At 39.2% G+C, this 21,959-nt stretch overlaps 1 protein-coding gene across 1 annotated transcript; it reads left to right on the top strand.

Annotated features, from left to right (window-relative positions):
* Positions 1-701: 701 nt before the first annotated feature.
* LOC122754841 (40S ribosomal protein S25-like) lies at positions 702-20,762 on the top strand. Its single transcript, XM_044003290.1, has 3 exons — positions 702-1,071; positions 19,911-19,939; positions 20,616-20,762. The coding sequence occupies exons 1-3, from the start codon at positions 702-704 to the stop codon at positions 20,760-20,762; spliced, it is 546 nt and encodes a 181-aa protein (XP_043859225.1).
* Positions 20,763-21,959: the final 1,197 nt, after the last annotated feature.

Here is a 21,959-nt window from a genome sequence, read left to right as displayed (position 1 = left end):
AGAGGACCATTCTCTTTGTATTTTACCATCTCCTTACTTTTCCCTATTTCTGGAATTTCATCCCTTCTTTATAGAAGGATGAAAGGCATCTGGATCTGAAGTAGGAAGGCATCCCAAAGGCCGTCTATTCTAACTCCCAACCTTTTACAGATGCAGAAACTGAGGCCCAAAGAAGTTAAGCGATTTGTTGAAAGTCACAATGAAAGTAAACATCTTCAGAACCCGGATTGCCTCAAGGTCTTCCTCTCTGCCTGTGGAATTCCTACCCATTATTTAAAGCCTAACTCAAATGACCCCTTCTCCAGGAAACCTTTGGTGCTGATTAGTCAAAAACTTCCCCTTGTCCCTACAGAATTTTATTTTGCACATCTCTATAAATGACCTTTTCATGTAACATTGTAGCTTACAACCATGCTAGCTTCTTCCCATATGAACAGAGATTAAGAGAATAAGTCTTAGATTTTATCTAAAGTTTAAATAATTCTATCTTCCCCAGAGTGCAGCATAAAGTGAGTTTAAGGGAGGGTATACCACATGTGAGGCAAAGACTGAAAGTATATACGAGGGGTCATCTAATGCCAAGCAAGGATACATGCCAGCAGCAGTACCAAAAGGTCCATGGGGGGAAAAAAAACATACCGCCTTTCTGTCCAACATCTTACCTTGGAGGCGGCAGCAGCAAGAGTTCCTGGAGCCTCACCATGCCACCCAAGGACGATAAGAAGAAGAAAGATGCCGCCAAGTCTGCCAAGAAGGACAAGGACCCTGTGAACAAGTCTGGGGGCAAAGCTAAGAAGAAGTGGTCCAAGGGAAAAGTGCGAGACAAGCTCAACAATCTGCTTATGTTTGACAAAGCAGCGTCGAACAAACTCTGCAAGGAGGTCCCCAACTATAAACTTATCACCCCTGCAGTGCTCTCAGAAAGACTGAAGATTTGGGGTTCTCTAGCCCGGGCAACCCTCCAAGAACTGCTTATTAAAGGTCTGATTAAGCTGGTTTCCAAACACAGAGCACAAGTGATATATACTAGGAACACCAAGGGTGGAGATGCTCTAGCTGCTGAAGATGCATGCATGAAATGGTTTAACATTTTTGTGTACATTTTCAAAAATAAACTTATTGGACTTAAAAAAACCCCAACATACCAATTCCCATTCTTTTTCACTTTTAGTCTCAGCTCTTAATTTTTTCCAGGGTAAAAAAACAAATTCTAGCTGACATACTCTGAAATGGGCTCAGAAATGACCCATATGTACAAACAGAACTCTTTCTCAAACGGATTCCTTGCCTCTACCCCAGACTAGGAACCAAAGAAATTTCTCCTCCCATAGACTAGCTTTTCCCTCTCTCAATTTCAAGCCACAAACTCATAGGCTTGTACTAGACACTGTTAATGATCATATAATAATTTATTAGCAGTATGAGAAATATAGAGCCCAGCTTTTTTTTTTTTGGTGGGGCAATGAGGGTTAAGTGACTTGCCCAGGGTCACACAACTAGTAAGTTTCAAGTGTCTGAGAACAGATTTAAACTCAGGTACTCCTGAATCCAGGGCCAATGCTTTATCCTCTGTGCTACCTAGCTTCCCCTGAGCCTAGCTTCTTAAACTATGGGGAACTGAGTGTGGGGTTCATGAAAAAATCTGGCAACAGGAAAAGGTTATGAAGCTTTGTTCTATACCTATATACCTGGGGTCCCATTAAAAAAAAAAAAGATATCTCGAGGGGGAAAAGTTTAAGAAGCCCTGATATAGAGAATGCAGATTGTTGTTATTGGTCCTTTGAGGTTTTTTTAAGATGACCAATGAGATCACAGGTGATATCTTGACTTGCTTGTGAATTGGATTTAAGAGGCAGAGCTGCACAAAGTTGTCAGCCTCACATTCTCTTACAGAGTCATGTAAGTCCAATGGCAAAACCATGGCCCAGGATGCAGTGGATGACCTTGGTATCTTTGATGTCCGACCAAATATCTGACCAAGCTCTAAGCTCTAAGCTCAGCTCCCTTCATGGCCACTGGAACTGCTGGGAGAAGTCTTCACATGAACAGGATAGATATCCTCCCAACTCACTGATGGTGAGTTGAGGCCTGTCTGTTACCTAAACCTGTTTTAGCCCATCTGCTGATATGGTTTATCAGGGTGTGGCTGCTGCCCATGTTAAAAGTGAGAATTGGGTGACAGGTGGACAGCAAAGATGGGTGAACAACCCTGAAAAGGGCTCAGCAAGCCCTCTTACCAAAGGGCTAGTCCTCCCTGACCACCCTCTACACCCCAGAGAATGCTGATAGACATAAAAGCAAAGGATAGCAGGCTATATTTCAACCTGGGACTTCAGTTTAGTACTCTCATAAAACAGCTATTAGACTAGATACTCTTTCTAAGATTCCTTCCCAATCCAGCAGCCTATAAATTTACTTAACATGTTTTATGTTCATTATGGGGCAATTAGGTGGTGAAGTAGATAGAGTACTGGGCCTGGAGTCAGGAAGACTCATCTTCCTGTGTTCAAATCTGTCCTCAGACAGGTCACCTGTGTGACCCTGGGCAAATCACTTCACGCTGTTTGCCTCAGTTTCCTCATTTGGAAAATGAGCTTGAAAAGGAAACAGCAAGTTAGTTACTCCAATATCTTTGCCAAGAAAGCGCCAAATGGGGTCACAAAGAGTTGACATGATTGAATAACAAATATTCATTATGTTCAAGTTATGTATGTGACCATAGGCAAGTTGCTTAACTTTGCTGGGCATTAGTTTCCTTAACTATAAAATGAGGGTGTTGAACTAGATGACCTCTGACATTGCTTCTAGCTCAAGATCTATGCTTCTGGGGCAGCTAGGTGGTGTAATGGATAGAGCACTGGCCCTGGAGTCAGGAGGACCTGAATTCGGGTCCGATCTCAGACACTTGACACTTACTAGCTGTGTGACCCTGGGCAAGTCACTTGACCCCAATTGCCTCACTAAAAACAAACAAACAAACAAACAAAAGATCTATGCTTCTATGATTCTTTGAGTACTGTATTGGAGATAGATATAACTAAGAACTTTTGTGCCTAGGGCAAATTCAGTGAGGAGGTGGCAGCAGCTGGAGCTAAGCAGTCTTACTGGGACACTGAGTAATTCTCCCTAGAAAGTCCAGCTTGTATTCCCTTAGAAGTTGGGGGATCGAAAAGGATCCACATGTACAAAAATATTTATAGCAGCTCTCTCTGTGGTGGCAAAGAATTGGAAATCGAGGGAATGCTCATTAATACAGGAATGGCCGAACAAGTTGTGGTATGTGAATATAATGGAATACTATTGTGCTGTAAAAAATGATGAGCAGGCAGATTTCAGAGAAACCTGGAAAGACTTAAGGGGTCTGATGCTGAGTGAAGTGAGCAGAACCAGGAGAACATTGAACACAGTAACAGGAACATTGTATGATGATAAAAGCCTTTCTAGCATGGTACATGCCAGAACTTGGCATGTTCTGACATAGCCTTGGAGAACCCGGGGTCACCTTCTCACTATGAAGAAATGTTGGAGTAGGATTTCAAAGAGACTGGGTTATTTAAAATCTCTATTTCTTCTTTTATTAATTGAGATAAATTATACTTTTTGTAAAGATTCATCCATTTGATTTGGTATCAAGTACATGGGCATAGAACTTGGCAAAATGATTTCTAATAATTTGCTTTATTTCCTCTTCCTTTATTGTGGTTTTTTTTTTCATTTTTGATATTGGTAACTTGGTTTCCCTTTCTCCTTTAAAAAATTATGAGATAGCACAGGCCCTGGATTCAGGACCTAAATTCAAATCTGGCCTCAGACACATGACACTTACTAGCTGTGTGACCCTGGGCAAGTCACTTAACCCCCATTGTCCCACACACAAAAAATAATGAGATAATAGTTCATCTATTTTGTAGGTTTTTTAAAACCTCCTAGTTTTATTTGTTAGTTCAATATGGAGTATTTTATCTCAATTTTGTTAATCTTTTAAAAAATTTTTGCACCGGCCCTGGAGTCAGGAGTACCTGAGTTCAAAGCTGGCTTCAGACACTTAACACTTACTAGCTGTGTTACCCTGGGCAAGTCACTTAACCCCAATTGCCTGACCTAAAAAAAAAAAAAATTTTTTTTCAGAATTTTTATTTTACGTCTTGCTGGGAGAAAGTATTTGTTGCATTTTTTCTTTTCTTTTCTTTTTTTTTTTTTGGCAGGGCAATGAGGGTTAAGTGATTTGCCCAGGCTCACACAGCTAGTAAGTGTCAAGTGTCTGAGGCTGGATTTGAACTCAGGTCCTCCTGAATCCAGGGCCAGTGCTCTATCCACTGTGCCACCTAGCTGCCCCTGTTGCATTTCAAAATTTGGGGTCTTTTTAGTTGCATTCATTGATCAGTTCTTTTTTCCCTTTGGTTGATGAATGTTTAGTGATTAAATTTTGCCCAAAAGATTACTTTGATTGCATACCAAACATTTTTAATATATTCTCATTTTTATTGATGATTGCTATTTTTGTTGATGGGATTATCTATTTTTCTATGACTTATTCTTTGACTTATGAATTCTTGAAGACTAATTTTTTTTTTTTGCAGGGCAATGACGGTTAAGTGACTTGCCCAGGATCACACAGCTAGTAAGTGTCAAGTGTCTGAGGCTGGATTTGAATTCAGGTCCTCCTGAATCCAGGACCAGTGCTTTATCCACTGTGCCACCTAGCTGCCCCCAACTAAATTGTTTTTAATCCAATTAAGTTTGAATCCTTTCTTCAAAGGCCCTTTATTGATTATAATTATTATTGTATTGTGGTAAGGAATGTCTTTAATACTTCTGCTTTTCTGCATTTGTTTTTGAGGCTTCTATCACATGGTCAGTTTTTGCCAAGGTAACATGCTTTCTTTCTCTCTTTCTTTCTCTCTCTCTCTTACATTCTCCATATATATGTGTGTGTATATACATACATACATACATATATATATATATACACACGAATATATATGTATATATACATACATACATATGCACAAAAGTGCACACATACACCCATATTCCTTTCTATTCCCACTTGGTAATCACCCAAGACTCTCTTATCCAACTTTTCTAAAGTTTTGTTTACATCTTAACTTCTCTCTAGTTCATCTTTTTGGTTGTATTTATCTAGGAGTTCATAGAGGTCCCAACTATTATTATTTTGCATTTCTCCCTATAATTCATTTAACTTTTCCTTTAAATACTTATTTGGTGCATGTATATTAAATATTGATATTATTTCATTATCTATGGTAACTTTAAGCACAATATGGTTTCATTGCTTATTTATTTCAACCATATCAGGTTTTGCTGTTGCTTTGACTAACATCATTATTGCTAATTCTCCTTATTTTAAATTTACATGAAACATAATATAGTTTGTCCCAGTCCTCCATTTTAACTGTGTGAATCTTTATGTTTCAAGTATGTTTCTTATAATATATTGTTATTTTCTACTTTCTAATCCATTCTGTTATCCTCTTGTATTTTATGGGTGAGTTCATACCTTTTAGGTTCATGGTTATGATTGTTAATTGTTTATATCCCTCCAATCAATTAACAAATATTTATTAATCACTTTTTATGTGCAAGCCACTGTGCTAAGCACTGAGGCTACAAACATAATGAATGAAACAATCCCTATTTAAAAAGAGTTTACATTCTAATGGGGGAAACAATGAATACTTTCATAAATATATATAATTTAAATATAAATAAAATCATCGTAAAGCAATCAACTACAAGATAGTTTGGGGAAAAGGGCACTAGCAATTGGGAGTATCAAAAAAGGTTTCATGTGGAAGGTGGGATGAGCTGCATCTTGAGGGAAAAAAGGGATTGTATGATGCAAAGGTGAGAAGTGAGTGCATTCCAGATATGGCGGATAGCCAGTGTAAAGGAATTGAGATGGAACAGAGAGGTCAGTTTGGCTAGATCACAGAGAAGGGGAGAAGTAAGGTACAATAAGACTACTAGAGGACTTATGAAAATCACAATCCATCTACAAAGAAAGAACTGATGATATCTGAAAACAGATTGCAACACATTTTTTTTTGACAATTCCTTAATGTGAAGATTTGTTCTTATCTGTTTTCTCTAACAACCTAGCTAATGTGGAGATGTTTTCCATGACTACTCATGTATAACTTATATTGAATTGCTTGAGTTCTTGGGAGTGGGGGATGGGAAGGGAGGGAGGAAGAAAAGTTGGAACACAAAGTTTTAAAAAATTGATGTCAAAATTTGTTTTTACATGTAATTTGGAAAATAAAATTTTAAACAGAAAAAAAAGACTACTAGAAAGATAGGTTGGGACCAGGTTGCAAAAGGCCTTAAAAAGCTAAATAAATGAATTCATATTTTATCCACTAGGCGATTGGGAGCCACTGGAGTTCACTGAGGAAGGGAGGACATGATAAGATCTGTACTTAAGGAAAATTACTTGGGTAAAAATGTATAGGATGAACTTGAGTGGAAATAGACCTGAGATTGGGAGACCATTTATGAGGGAATTTTAATAATCAAGGTGAGAGGGGATGAGGGCCTGAACTAAAGTTGTAGATGTATGAGTAGAGAGAAGAGGTTGCATAGGAGAGATGTATGAAGGTAAAAATGGCAAGATCTGGCCACTAAATGGATATGTGGGTTGAGGGAGATTGAGGGTAACACAGAGGCTATGAAGCTGGGAGACTGGAAGAATGCTGGTGCCCTTAGCAATAGAGAAATTTAGAAGACTGACTGTTGGGGGCGGGAGAGGGAGAGGGTTATAATGAGTTTTATTTGGGACATATTGAGTTTTGATATTTCTAGGATATTCATTCATTCAAATGTCCAATAGTCAATTGTGGGTATGGGACTGAAACTCAGGAGAGAGACTGGTGCTAGATATGGAAACCTGTGAGTCTTCAGCATAGTAATGATAAATAAACCTTTGGTAGCTGATGAGGGACAGTGAGAGAATGAAAGGAGAGTGAGTGAGAGACAGAGAGAAAGACAGAGAGACACAGAGACACAGAGATAAAGAGAGACAGAGGGGGACAGAGAGTAGAGATCCAAAGCAAAATCTTGGGGAACAGTCACAATTAGGGAATACGAGATGGATGATTAACCAGCAATGAGACTGAGGAGGTTAGGCAGGTAGAAGGGGAACCATGAGCAAGTTTCGAGAGAACAGCTTCAATTGAGTGATGAGGGTGGAAGCCAAATTTCAAAGAATTGAAAAGTGATTAAGAGAACAAGTGGAGGCATCAAAGGTAGGAAGCTTTTTGGGAGAGTTTGGCTAAGAGAAGTAGAGGATGATAGCTCAAAGGGATGGCAGGTCAAATGAAAGTTTTGTTTTGTTTTTTTGCGGGGCAATGACTTGCCCAGGGTCACACAGCTAGTGTTGAGTGTCTGAGGTTGCATTTGAACTCAGGTCCTCCTGAATCCAGGGCCAGTGCTTTATCCACTATGCCACCTAGCTGCCCCCCAAATGAAAGTTTTTGAGGATAGGGGAGACTTGAGCATGTTTGAATGCATCATATACATCATATCTTCATACATTTTCCTCTCTTTTGCTCCCTCTTTATATAAAAGGTGGTGAAGGAAAAGAAATGTGACCAAAAGTAGAGCTCTTTAATTGATCTATTTTTTTTTGCACTTGAATGCCTTTCACTTTTTCTCCTAGCCCAGACTGTGATCCCTGATTCTTACACTTTGTTTCTTTTCTGTTAATCACCTTTCTTTTACCCTACAAGAAGTTTGCTTTGCTTGTAACTATTTCTTCCCCAATTCTATATCCACCTTTTCCCTCTTAAGTGTAATGTATTACTACACCAAACTTTATATATATGTGTGTTCAACCCTACTTTGTCTGATTTAAAGAAGAGTTAGGTTGTGTTGCTGTTCCCCCATCCATGTTTTATACTTCTCTCACAGACAAAAATAATGGGAAAAAATCAATCTCACCTCTTTCTTTCTCAGTTCTTCCCAAGTGTATTCCTCTTACCCATCTGTTTCTTTGCTTTTTAAGAACATTAACACAGAATAAAACTACTCTTAGTCCCTCTGTGCTGTTTAATTCCTTCAGTTACCTTTGTTTTGGGGGTTTTTTTTTGGTGAGGCAATGAAGGGCAAGTGACTTGCTCAAGGTCACACAGCTAGTAAGTGTCAAATGGCTGAGGCCATACTACAAAAAGAGCTTCCCCCTTCAGTTACCTTTGAAAACATTATAATTGGCGCAGTGGATAAAGTACCAGCCCTGGATTCAGGAGGACCCGAGTTCAAATTTGACCTCAGCCATTTGACACCTACTATCTGTGTGACCTTGGGCAAGTCACTTAACCCTCATTGCCCTGAAAAAAAAAAAGAATTGAAAATGTTACAGTTCTGAAGGGTCACTTTTCTATTCTTCTTTCATGAGAATGTAAGCACTTCAACAGGTCCATTCCAATTACTCAAGCATATTTACCTCCTGTTTTTGTATTTCGATGTTTCTATTCAGTTCTGGTCTTTTCATCAGGAATGCCTGAAAGTCCTCTATTCCTTTAAAGATCTATTTTCCCCTAGTAAGAGTATATTCATTAATGCAAGATAAATTATTTTTTACCTTTAACTTGTGCTTTTTTTTTTTTTAGTGAGGCAACTGGGGGTTAAGTGACTTGCCCAGGGTCACACAGCTAGTAAGTGTTAAGTGTCTGAGGCCGGATTTGAACTCAGGTACTCCTGACTCCAGGGCCGGTGCTCTATCCACTGCGCCACCTAGCTGCCCCTAACTTGTGCTTTTTTGAATACAAGATTTATCTATATGCTAAGAATAGCTAAGTCTTTCATAATTGATTATCTTCATAATATTGCTGTTACTGTGTATAGTCTTCTACTGGTTCTGCTCACTTCACTTTGCATCAGTTCATGTATTTCCTGGTTTTTATGAAATCATCCTGCTCATCATTTCTTATAGCACAGTAATATTCCATTACATTCATATACCACAACTTGTTCAGCTGTTCCCCAGTTGATGGGCATCTCAATTTCCCATTCTTTGCCACTACAAAAAGAGCTGCTATAAATATTTTTGTACAGATGGGTCCTTCCCTCTGTCTTTTTAAAAAAAAAAAATTTCTTTGGGATACAGACCAAGTAGTGGTATTATGGGATCAAAGGGTATGCACAGCTTTATAGTCCTTTGGGCATAGTTCAAAATTGTTCTCCAAAATGGTTGAATCAGTTCACAACTCCACCAACAGTGCCTTAGTGTTCCAATTTTCCCACATCCCCTTCAATTTTTGTCACTTTCTTTTTCTGTCATATTAGCCAGTTTGATAGGTATGAGGTAGTACCTCAGAGTTTTTAAATTTTTCATTTCTCTAATCAATAGTGATGTAGAGCATTTTTCATATGACTATAGATAACTTTGATTTCTTTATCTGAAAACTGCCTGTTCATATTGTCAACCAGATTAGAATGGGCCTCTAACGTGTGAATGGCTGGAACCAAACAGAGAAGGCCAGAGACAGGAGAGCTAACTCTTAATTAAATAAAGTTTTATTTTCAGATTGAGGAAAAAGGTTTGAAAGCAAGGAGGAGCTATAGACACATGTGCTGGGGTCCCACCCTTAGTTGGGAGTGGTGCTGAGGTAGTATGGGGAGATCTCAATACTTAATACTAGTGGCTGCCCAGTGAGCTGTAGCCCTGACAATGAGAGAGCATCAAACATTTGACAAGTTTGATTCATTGCAGGACTTTCAGAGTTTGTCCAATGTTTGTCTTTGATCAGAGAACACCTGCTGAATCATGTGACTAGCCCAGAGAGTGAGATCATCCAGAGGGTGATCGAAAAGGATTGTTGTCCTGCCAAGCTCAGGGCACAGCTTGCTCACTGCGCCTTAGCTCTGGAAAACAGGGAGTCCAAATTTTATGTTGTCAATATCTTTTGGATATCTGTTAATAATTGCTCCATATCTATAATAGTTCACGATGTTCCTAACCCTACCATCACCTCTGCCTGGGTTTTTTGGACCTTTTTTTTGTAGAGCCCCAAAAGATAAGTCGAGTCATAAAAAAATATTAACTTAACTATAACTAATATGGAAAATTTATATAACTGGACTTATATAAAAGATTATAATTATACGAAAAATTACAAGTTTAGAAAAATATATAATTGGGCTGGAAGTCCTGCCGCGGTAGCCAATAAATATGTAGAAATATTTTGACTTACTGGCCTAATTTGTGGGGACTAATCCTACTGGAGGACTAATCTGGGGACTTCTGACTGTCTGTGGATGTTTGACTGGCTGGCTATCTGACTGCTATTAACTTAATATGGGCCATTTATAAAATTTCTCCACACTGCTCCCAAATTGATAAACAAAAGATTAAGAAGCCTCTTAATTAAATAATCAAAGCAGAGTTTATTTATAAAAATCAATGTGAGAGATAAGGGTTAAGAAATGCAAATTATACAACCTGTCTGCTTTTTTTTAATTAATAAAGTATTTTATTTTTGTTCCCATTACACGTAAAGATAGTTCTCAACTTTTGTTTATACAAGCTTTCCAATTTCAGATTTTTCTCCCTCCCTCCCCTCCCCTCCCTCCCTCCCCTCCCTCCCCCCTCTCCTAGACAGCAGGTAATCTGATATAGTTTATATATATATATATATATATACACACATAATAACATTAAACATATTTCTGCATTAGTATGGTTCATTCAGCATCTATACTCCACAGTTCCTTTTTTTTTTTCCTGGATTTGGAGATCCTCTTCTATCATGAGTTCCCTGGAACTCTTCTGTACCATTGCATTGGTGAGAAGAATATAGTCCATCACAGTAGATCAACACTCAATGTTGATGATACTGTGTATAATGTTCTTCTGGTTCTGCTCATCTCATTCATCATCAGCCCACACAAGACCCTCCAGGTTTCTCTGAACTCCTCCTGCTCATCGTTTCTTACAGCACAATAGTATTCCATTGTATTCATATACCACAACTTGTCCAGTCATTCCCCAATTGATGGGCATCCCCTCAACTTCCAATTCCTTGCCACCACATAAAGAGCAGCTATAAATATTTTTGTACATGTGGGTCCCTTTCCCCTTTCCATGATTTCTTTGGGAAAAAGACCCAAAAGTGGTATTGCTGGGTCAAAGGGTATGCACAGCTTTATTGCCCTTTGGGCATAATTCTAAATTACTCTCCAGAATGGTTGGATCAGTTCACAGCTCCACCAACAATGCATTAGTGTTCCAATTTTTCCACAGCTTCTCCAACATTTATTATTTTCCTTTTTTGTAATTTTAGCCAATCTGATAGGTGTCAGGCGGTACCTCAGAGTTGTTTTAATTTGCATCTCTCTAATCATTAGAGATTTAGAGCATTTTTTTCATCAGAAAATTGCCTGTTCATATCCTTTGACCATTTCTCAATTGGGGAATGACTTGGATTCTTATAAATTTGATTTAGCTCCCTATAGATTTTAGAAATGAGGCCTTTATCAGAAGCACTGGCCATAAAAATTGTTTCCCAGCTTTCTGCCTCTCTTCTAATTTTGGATGCATTGCTTCTGTTTGTACAAAAATTTTTTAATTTAATGTAATCAAAATCATCCATTTTGCATTTTATAATATACTCTATCTCTTGTTTCGTCATAAACTGTTTTCCTTTCCAAAGATCTGATAGGTTAGGGCAGCTAGGTGGTGCAGTGGATAGAGCACCAGCCCTGGAGTCAGGAGTACCTGAGTTCAAATCTGGCCTCAGACACTTAACACTTACTAGCTGTGTGACCCTGGGCAAGTCACTTAACCCCAATTGCCTCACTAAAACAAACAAACAAACAAACAAAGATCTGATAGGTAGACTATTCCTTTCTCTCCTAATTTACCTATGGTATCACCTCTTATGTCTAAATCGTGTATCCATTTTGACCTTATTTTAGTATAAGGTGTAAGATGTTGGTCTATGCCTAATTTCTGCCATACTATCTTCCAGTTTTCCCAGCAGTTTTTGTCAAATACTGAGTTCCTATCCCAGAAGCTGGAGTCTTTGGGTTTATCAAACACTATATTACTAGTGTCATTTACTACTGCATTTCCTGTGCCTAGCTTATTCCATTGATCCTCCACTCTATTTCTTAGCCAGTACCAGATAGTTTTGATGACTACCGCTTTATAGTAAAGCTCTAGGTTTGGTACCGCTAACCCACGTTCCTGTGAATTTTTTTTCATTATTTCCCTGGATATTCTTGATTTTTTGTTTTTCCAGATGAATTTTGTTATTATTTTTTCTAGCTCTATAAAATAATGTTTAGGTAGTCTGATTGGTATGGCACTGAATAAGTAAATTAATTTAGGTAGCATTGTCATTTTTACTATATTAGCTCTGCCTATCCATGAGCAATTGATATCTTTCCAATTATTTAGATCTGATTTGATTTGTGTGAAGAGTGTTTGGTAGTTGTGTTCATAGAGTTCCTGGGTTTGTCTTGGCAAGTAAACTCTCAAGTATTTTATATTATCTACCATTACTTTAAATGAAATTTCTCTTTCTATCTCTTGCTGCTGGACTTTGTTGGCCATGTATAGAAATGCTGATGATTTATGTGGATTTATTTTATATCTGCTACTTTGCTAAAGTTGTTAATTGTTTCAAGTAATTTTTGAGTTGATTCTCTAGGATTCTTTAAGTATACCATCATATCATCTGCAAAGAGTGATAGTTTTGTTTCCTCCTTGCGTATTCTAATTCCTTTAATTCCTTTCTCTTCTCTGACTGCTAAAGCTAACATTTCTAGTACAATATTAAATAATAGGGGTGATAATGGACATCCCTGTTTCACCCCTGATCTTATTGGGAAGGCCTCTAATTTATCTCTATTGCATATAATACTTGCTGATGGTTTTAGGTAGATACTGTTTATTATTTTAAGGAAAGCTCCACTTATCGCTAAACTCTCTAGTGTTTTTATTGGGAATGGGTGCTGTATTTTGTCAAAAGCTTTCTCTGCATCTATTGAGATAATCATATGATTTTGGTTGGTTTTCTTATTGATGTGGTTGATTATGTTAATAGTTTTCCTAATGTTGAACCAGCCCTGCATTCCTGGTATAAATCCCACCTGGTCATAGTGTATTATCCTGGTGATCACTTGCTGTAATCTCCTGGCTAATATCTTATTTAAGATTTTAGCATCAATATTCATTAGGGAAATTGGTCAATAATTTTCTTTCTCTGTTTTTGCTTAGCCTGGTTTTGGTATCACTACCATATTTGTGTCATAAAAAGAATTTGGTAGAACTCCTTCTTCACCTATTTTTCCAAATAATTTGTATAATATTGGAATTAATTGTTCTTTAAATGTTTGGTAAAATTCACCCGTAAACCCATCTGGCCCTGGGGATTTTTTTCTTAGGGAGTTCATTAATGGCTTGTTCAATTTCTTTTTCTAATATGGGTTTATTTAAGGATTTTATTTCCTCTTCAGTTAACCTGGGCAGTTTGTATTTTTGTAAATATTCATCCATTTCATTTAGATTGTCAAATTTATTGGCATACAGTTGGGCAAAATAATTCCTAATTATTGATTTAATTTCCACTTCATTGGTGGTAACATCACCCTTTTCATTTTTGATACTGGTAATTTGGTTTTCTTTCTTTTTTAAATCAAATTAACCAATATTTTATCTATTTTATTGGTTTTTTCATAAAACCAGCTCTTAGTTTTATTGATTAATTCTATAGTTTTCTTGTTTTCAATCTTATTAACTTCTCCTTTAATTTTCAGGATCTCTAGTTTAGTATCTAATTGGGGATATCTAATTTGTTCTTTTTCTAGCTTTTTAATTTGCATGCCCAATTCATTAATCTCCTCTTTCTCTTTTTTATTCATATAAGCATTTAGAGCTATAAATTTTCCCCTAAGCACTGCTTTGGCTGCATCCCATAGATTTTGGTATGTTGTCTCATTATTGTCATTCTCTTGGATATAGTTATTGATTGTTTCTATGATTTGTTGTTTGGCCCATTCATTCTTTTTTTGTTTTGTTTTGTTTTAGTGAGGCAATTGGGGTTAAGTGACTTGCCCAGGGTCACACAGCTAGTAAGTGTTAAGTGTCTGAGGCCGGATTTGAACTCAGGTACTCCTGACTCCAGGGCCGGTGCTTTATCCACTGCGCCACCTAGCCGCCCCCCCCCCATTCATTCTTAAGAATGAAATTATTTAGTTTCCAATTGATTTTCATTCTACTTTTCCCTGGCTCTTTCTTACATGTAATTTTTATTGCATCATGATCTGAGAAGGATACATTTATTATTTCTGCCTTTCTACATTTGACTATGATGTTTTTGTGCCCTAATACATGGTCAGTTTTTGAAAATGTGCTATGTACTGCTGAGAAAAAGGTATATTCCTTTCTATCCCCATTCAATTTGCTCCAGACATCTATTATGTCTAACTTTTCTAGTAATCTATTCACCTCTTTCACTTCTTTCTTATTTATTTTTCGGCTAGATTTATCTAATTCTGAGAGTGGGAGATTCAGATCCCCCACTAGTATAGTATTACTGTCTAATTCCTCTTGTAACTCATTTAACTTCTCCTTTAAGAATTTGGATGCCATACCACTTGGTGCATACATATTTAATATTGATATTGGGGCAGCTAGGTGGCGCAGTGGATAGAGCACTGGCTCTGGAGTCAGGACTACCTGAGTTCAAATCCAGCCTTAGACACTTAACACTTACTAGTGTGGTAAAAAAATATGAAAGTTTTTTAACAGTCAGTTAGGATAACTGAAAGACGCCAGTTTTTTGAAGGACCACCCTTTCGGGGAGGAGACCAATGGCATGAGCTACGCACGCCAGTGCGCCTGCTGCTCATGTCAGACTGCCTGCTATGCACTGGACTTCCGGGGTGCGAGCTGAAAAGGCAAGGAGAAAACGGAAGTGGAGCTTTTTCCTGCTCTGCTGGTCTCCTGACTGCGCTGCACAGACGGTCTCTCTCTCTCCAAAGGTGGCCTTCGGTTTTGGTGAGTTTTTTATAAGGAATATAGACTAAGCTTAGACTTAAGACGATTTGTATTGTGTTTCTACTTTCCTATCCTTCTAATCAACATCACCTTGTGACTACCATAACAATAAAAGGTCTATCTAGAAAACCAAAAGCTTCTTCCATTTACTAGTCTGGGAGATAAATTAAGGGAAAGGTTAAGTAGGGGAGATTTATGATCTAATATCCAATTTTAAATCTCACACTAGCTGTGTGACCCTGGGCAAGTCACTTAACCCCAATTGCCTCACTAAAAAAAAAAAAAAAGAAAAAAATATTGATATTACTTCATTATCTACAGTATCTTTTAGCAAGATGTAATTTCCTTCCTTATCTCTTTTAATGAGATCTATTTTTGCCTACGCTTTGTCTGAGATAAGGATTGCTATTGTAGGATATATTTTTAAATTGACTTGCTTAATTTGGGGGGCTAATCTGACTGGGGTACTAATTCTGGGACTGTTGACTAACTGGCTATCTAACTTCGTTAATTTAATGTGGGCCGTTTATAAAATTCCACCACACTGCTCTACCCCCAAATTGATAAGCAAAATATTAAGAAGCCTCTTAACTAAATAATCAAAGCAGAGTTTATTTATGAGATACTATTTAAAATTAAGAATACAGGGAAATAGGGGGCAGCTAGGTGGCGCAGTGGATAGAGCACCCACCCTGGAGTCAGGAGGACCTGAGTTCAGATCCGGCCTCAGACACTTAACACTTACTAGCTGTGTGACCCTGGGCAAGTCACTTAACCCCAATTGCCTCACTAAAAAAAAAAAAAAAAGAATACAGGGAAATAAAATGTACAACCTGACTGCTTTCCTGAGGTCTCTTTCCACTGTGTCTTTCCTACCTGCTGGGCCTTGAACTTTTTTAATACAATAAGGGCCTTAGCCCCCTTTCGACTCAGGGCACTCCGGTACTTTATTCTAACTCCTCTTAATCTTCACTTTCTCCCAACCTATACCCTGTGCTGACCGCTTCTGTGCTCTCTGCTGCCTCCTGTTCAGTCTATCTTCTGCCACCTTTGCTCCTAGTCCTGCATTGCTGTTCGTCTCATCCCCCCTGACCTCTTCTCAGCCTCTCTTGTCCCTACTTGTCCGTCTGAACCCCCATTGCTGTCTAACTCCCAGGTCTATATATACCTTTCTTATCTCCACTCAAATCTCGGGTTTTTTTTGTGCCCCCACAGACCAAGCTAATCTGCCAGCCAGGGCTGCAGCTGGTAGGTGGGGGTGCGAGCAGCTTGTGCCTCAGCACAGGCTATCCAGGATCTCTTGCATAGCTCTGATCAGGTTGGAGGGAGCTGGGGGCTTTTTCCCCCCAGCTGTCTGACCTGGTGTCTTGTACAGCCCACGGGGCTCTTGGGATCAGCTGAAGCAGAGGGGGAGGGGAAGAGACCCTGAAGGCCTAAGGCTTTCTAATCTCAGCCTAAAGGTAGGGTCCCCAAATCAAAATAAATTTCCACACTACCCCTGCTTTTTTTACTTTAGCTGAAGCATAATATATTCTGCTCCAACCTTTTACCTTTACTCTGTGTGTATCCGTCTACTTCAAATGTGTTTCTTGTAAACAGCATATTGTAGGATTCTGGTTTTTAATCCACTCTGCAATTCACTTCTTTTTTATAGCAGAGTTCATCCCATTCACATTCACAGTTATTATTACTGTCTATTCCCCTCCATTCTATTTACCCCCTTTGTACTTTCCCCCCTTCTTTCACCCTATTCCTCCTCACCGACATTTTACTTCTTACCCCTGCCTCCCCCAATCTGCCCTCCCTTTTTATCACCCCCCTCTCTTTTCTTTACCCTTTTCTCCTTTGCTTTTGTCCTCCCTTCTATCAGTCCCTCCCTTTCCCTTCCCCTTTTGCTTCTGTGAGATTAAAATTGGATATTAGATCATAAATCTACCCTACTTAACCTTTCCCTTAATTTATCTCCCAGACTAGTAAATGCAAGAAGCTTCTGGTTTTCTAGATAGACCTTTTATTGTATGGTAGTCACAAGGTGATGTTGATTAGAAGGATAGGAAAATAGAAATACAATACAAATCGTCTTAAGTCTAGGCTTAGTCTATATTCTGTATAAAACTCACCAAAACCCAAGGCCACCTTTGGGGAGAGAGACCGAGTCAAGCGCGTGCTGTTAACCGAGAGCCGGGCCGAGTCAAACTCCAGTCCACGTCTGTCTGTGCAGCACAGCCAGGAGACCAGCGGAGCAGGAAAAAAGGTCCCACTTCCGTTCTCTCCTTGCCTTTTAAGCTCGAACCCCGGAAGTCAAGTGCTCAGCAGGCAATCTGGCGTGCCTCGCAGGCGGACTGGTGTTTGACTGGGCCCGGCTCTCGGGCCGCTTGACTCGGTCTCTCTCCCCAAAGGTGGCCTTGGATTTTGGTGAGTTTTATACAGAATATAGACTAAGCCTAGACTTAAGACGATTTGTATTGTATTTCTACTTTCCTATCCTTCTAATCAACATCACCTTGTGACTACCATACAATAAAAGGTCTATCTAGAAAACCAGAAGCTTCTTGCATTTACTAGTCTGGGAGATAAATTAAGGGAAAGGTTAAGTAGGGTAGATTTATGATCTAATATCCAATTTTAATCTCACAGTTTGGCGACCCCTGAAGAGATCTTAAGGACCCTCCCACCCTCTCTAGTTTGGTCATGAGCCACCTAATTTAGTGGACTTTCTCTTAAATACCCCCACTGACTTTGCCTCATTTGCCTAATCTCCCTTGCTTTAAGCCTCTAAAAGCCTTGCTTTAAACAGAAAAGCCAGCCCAGTTTAAAGGACAAGATGCTCAAATATTCTACTATCCCTTTGATTTTTCTCATTGGAATGTATTGGGACAGCATAACGTCCCGACTTAGAGGAATAGTTTACTCAATGGTCCTTCATAACATTATTGGTTTTTTCCTCATTCAGGCAGCAAAAAGTTTTTTGTATAATAGTCTAAGTGTGAATCTTTGGGAAAATCCGTTTAATATAAGTAGAAATTTTATGCCTGCAATTGAAATACCTTTTAATACCACATCCATAGTTCATACGACTAAGGATTTTATTTTTGCTATTATCATTGTTATAATATGGGGGAAATTGTTACACTTCCCTAGAGAATGAGCTAAGTTTCTTTATCCCAATGAACGTATATGTTTTTCCCTCTTTGAATCAAATCTAATGAGAGTAGGGTTGAAACAATGTTCACCCCTCCTTTCTTTCCCTCTATTGTAATAGGTTTTTTTCACCTCTTCATATGATATAATTCATCCCATTTCACCTCCCCTTTCCTCTCCTCTCCATAGACTCCCTTTTTAACCCCTTAATTTTTTTTGTATTATCACATCAAAGACAATTTATATTTATACCCTCTGTGTAAAGTCCTTCTCTCTTCCCAAATACATTTACAGTTCTTAAGAGTTATGAGTATTATCTTCTCATGTAGGGATATAAACAGTTTAACCTAATTGAGCAACCTTTTTTTTTTCTCTCTCTGTTTACCTTTTTAAACTTCTCTTGAGTCTTGTATGTTAAGATCGAATTTTCTATTCAGTTCTGGTCTTTTCATCAGGAAAGATTGAAAATCCCCAATGACATTAAATGTCCATCTTTTCCCCTGAAAGAGAATGAACATTTTTTCTGGGTAATAGATTCTTGGCTACAATCCAAGCTCCTTTGCCTTCTGGAATATCATATTCCAAGCCTTGCGGTCCTTTAATGTTGAAGCTGCCAGGTCCTGAGCAATCCTGACTGTGGCTCCATGATATTTAAATTGCTTCTTTCTGGCTGCTTGGAGTATTTTGTCCTTCACCTGATAATTCTGGAATTTGGCTACAATATTCCTTGGAGTTTTCCTTTGGGGGTCTCTTTCAGGAGGTGATCGGTGGATTCTTTCAATGATGATTTTATCCTCTGATTCTATGATATCAGGGCAGTTCTCCTTAATAATTTTCTGGAATATGGTGTCTAGATTCTTTTTCTGGTCATGGTTTTCAGGCAGTCCAATTATTCTCAAATTGTCTCTCCTGGATCTGTTTTCCAGATCAGTTGTCTTTCCAATGAGGTATTTCACATTTTCTTCTATTTTTTCATTCTTTTGATTCTGCTTGACTGATTCCTGGTGTCTCATGGATTCCTTATCTTCCAACTGTCCAATTTTAATTTTTAAGGCATTGTTTTCTTCAGTGAGATTATGCACCTTTTTTTCCATTTGGCCAAATGAACTTTTTAAGGCATTGTTTTCTTCAATGAGATTATGCGCCTTTTTTTCCATTTGGCCAAATGAATTTTTTAAGGCATTGTTTTCTTCAGTGAAATTATGCACTTTTTTCCCCATTTGGCCAGATGAATTTTTTAAGGAATTGTTTTCTGCAGTCAATCTTTGTGCTTCCTTTTCCAAGCTGTTGATTCTTTTTTCATAGTTTTCTTGTTTTGCTTTCATTTCTCTCCCCATTTTTTCTTCTACCTCTCTCAATTGATTTTTTAAATCCTTTTTGAGCTCTTCCAGGAAGGTTTTTTGTTCTTGAGACCAATTCACCTTCCCTTGTGAGGCTTCACATGTAGGCAATTTGAGGGTATTGTCCTCATCTGAGTTTGTGTTGGCTTCTTCCCTATTGATACAGAAGCTCTCAATGGAGAGGGCTCTTTTTTGCAGCTTATTTATTTATTTTTTAAGTTGAGGTCTGCTCTGGGGGCATCAGGGTCCCTGTTTTGGGCTTCTTGTGCAGAGGTATAGGTGCTGTGAGACCGGCTTTTTACTCTGAGGCCTTTATAGTGTGTGCAGTTCGCCCCCCTGCACTTCCTGTCTGAGCGCGCTAGGTCAGGCGCCTGATCCCACCTGTCCTGTTCGTGGCCCTACAGCTGGCAACTTGCTCTCTCGACTGGTGCAGGTAGGTTTTTCCACTGTCCTTATTGGCCACCAGATTTTTGAGCTAGGTTCCAGGGGCCTCAGTTGTTCGGCTGTGGCCTGCAGCTCCTGCTGACTTGCCCTGACCCCCTCGGCGCTGGGCTGCTGCCCTGCACTGGGCATCCCTTTTGCCTGAGTCAGACTGACCTTTTCCTGAAGTCTTCTAAATTATTTCTGGTTGGAAGACTGTGTCTCTCTGTCTCTTTGCAGGTTCTGTAGTTTCAGAATCTGTCCAGAGGCTTGATTTAATGTTCTATTTGAGGGAACAGAAGGAGAGCTGAGGCAGCTTGCTGCTTCCTTTCCACCATCTTGGCTCCGCCCCACCTGTCTGCTTTTAATACAATAAGGGCCTTTGCTGCCTCTTGACTTAGGGTATGTTCCAGCTTTCTCTAACTTTCACTCTTTTTCTCCTTCACTCCAGCTTCCCTGCTTCACTTTCACTTCTAACTCCAAGCCCCTTTCACTTTGTCGACCCCCCTGAAAAGCCCCTTAGTGTCCTCACCTCTGTTGGCAACCCCCTGGCATCTCTAGTGTCCCTTTCTCATCGACCTCTCCATGTCTCTAGCCTTCTAGCGTTCTTCTTCCTTACTCTTAGCCTTTTCTCCGTCTCCATCAGCCCCTCTCTTTACACAGCCTCAGTCTCCTTAGCGTCCTTGTAGCAGCCCCACTTCTCTCTGCACCCCCTCACACGCCAAGCTAATTCACCAGTGGCACTAGGGCTGTGCCCAGTGGGGCTCGAGGGGCCCGTGCCTCCTGCTGCACACCTGGGGCCTGGCACAGGCTGCATCAGAGGCCAGCCTGCATGAGCCTGGGATCTCTGGAATAGATTCCCCCAGGGCGGAGGGAGCTAGGGCTCTTTTTTTCCCCCCAGCTGTCTGACCTGGCATTGTGAAAAGCCCACGGGGCTTTTTTTTTGGCTCAGCTAAAGTGGAGGGAGAGGGGCACCAGCCCCTCATACAGAAAAAAAAACCCTGAGAGCCTAAGGCTTTTTAATCTCAGCCCAAAGGCAGAGTCCCCAAATCAAAATAAATTTCCACAAAGTGCTGGGCAAATTAACCACTGGTCAAGGTGATTTACCACTCCAGAATGAAGAGGATCTTTAACATTGCCACTATACCCTCTTTATGTTTTGTTTTTATTTTTTTTGTGGGGCAATGAGGGTTAAGTGACTTGCCCAGGGTCACACAGCTAGTAAGTGTCAAGTGTCTGAAGCTAGATTTGAACTCAGGTCCTCCTGAATCCAGGGCTGGTGCTTTATCCATTGCGCCACCTAGCTGCCCCTGCCACTATACCCTCTTTAAAAGGAACAAAGTCACTTCCTAGCACCCAAATCCCAAACTGAGCATGGTTAATCAATCCTCTCTTTCTCACAGGGCTTATCTGGATGACCTTTTAATTGCTTTAATAGATTTTTCCCTAAACCATCCAAGGGAGATAGTATGAACAGACTTGTAGAATTTCCCATTTTAGAGATGAGGAAACTGAAACTGAGGAAATTGGTGGACCTGGGATTGATAACACCTTTGTAACTTTCATTCACCAAATTGCCAATGACCAAACTGACTGGGCCTGTTGTCATGAGTCCTTGCACAAACACAAGGGAATCCCTCTCCATTTCATACCCGAGAATAGCACACAGATTAGACAGATTCTGTCCTAGTTAGCAAAGGGAAGGACATGCCCTAATAGAATAACAATTTGTTGTTGTTGTTGTTATAGAAGCATTTTATTTATCTAGCTGAAAACAATTAAATATTTAGACATAGTGTATTATGAAAGAGAAAAATCAAATAAAGTATTATTATGTACTTCCTTCTTTACAATTAAAGCAAGACACTTTCCACTTTCAGGAAAAGAGCCGGTAAACCATTATATATTTTTTCTATAATAAAATAAAATGGTGTGGTAGTCTGGGCCTTGTTCAGGTCAGTCTCCTGATAATTTAGGTTCAATATTGGAATAAAATAAAATAACATAAAAAGGTATACAATGAGAAACTCATA

Source organism: Dromiciops gliroides, chromosome 4, assembly GCF_019393635.1.
Source record: "Dromiciops gliroides isolate mDroGli1 chromosome 4, mDroGli1.pri, whole genome shotgun sequence".
Taxonomy (NCBI): domain Eukaryota; kingdom Metazoa; phylum Chordata; class Mammalia; order Microbiotheria; family Microbiotheriidae; genus Dromiciops; species Dromiciops gliroides.
Note: the sequence above shows the minus strand (reverse complement) of the source record. Positions and strands in the feature narration are given on the sequence as shown.

Coding starts and splice junctions, on each gene's coding strand:
- LOC122754841 (XM_044003290.1), top strand. CDS start 702: ATGCCACCCAAGGACGATAAGAAGAAGAAAGATGCCGCCAAGTCTGCC. Junction 1,072..19,910: donor TCTAGCTGCTGAAGATGCAT/GCATGAAATGGT, acceptor GTGGCCCTACAG/CTGGCAACTTGCTCTCTCGA. Junction 19,940..20,615: donor TGCTCTCTCGACTGGTGCAG/GTAGGTTTTTCC, acceptor GCGTCCTTGTAG/CAGCCCCACTTCTCTCTGCA.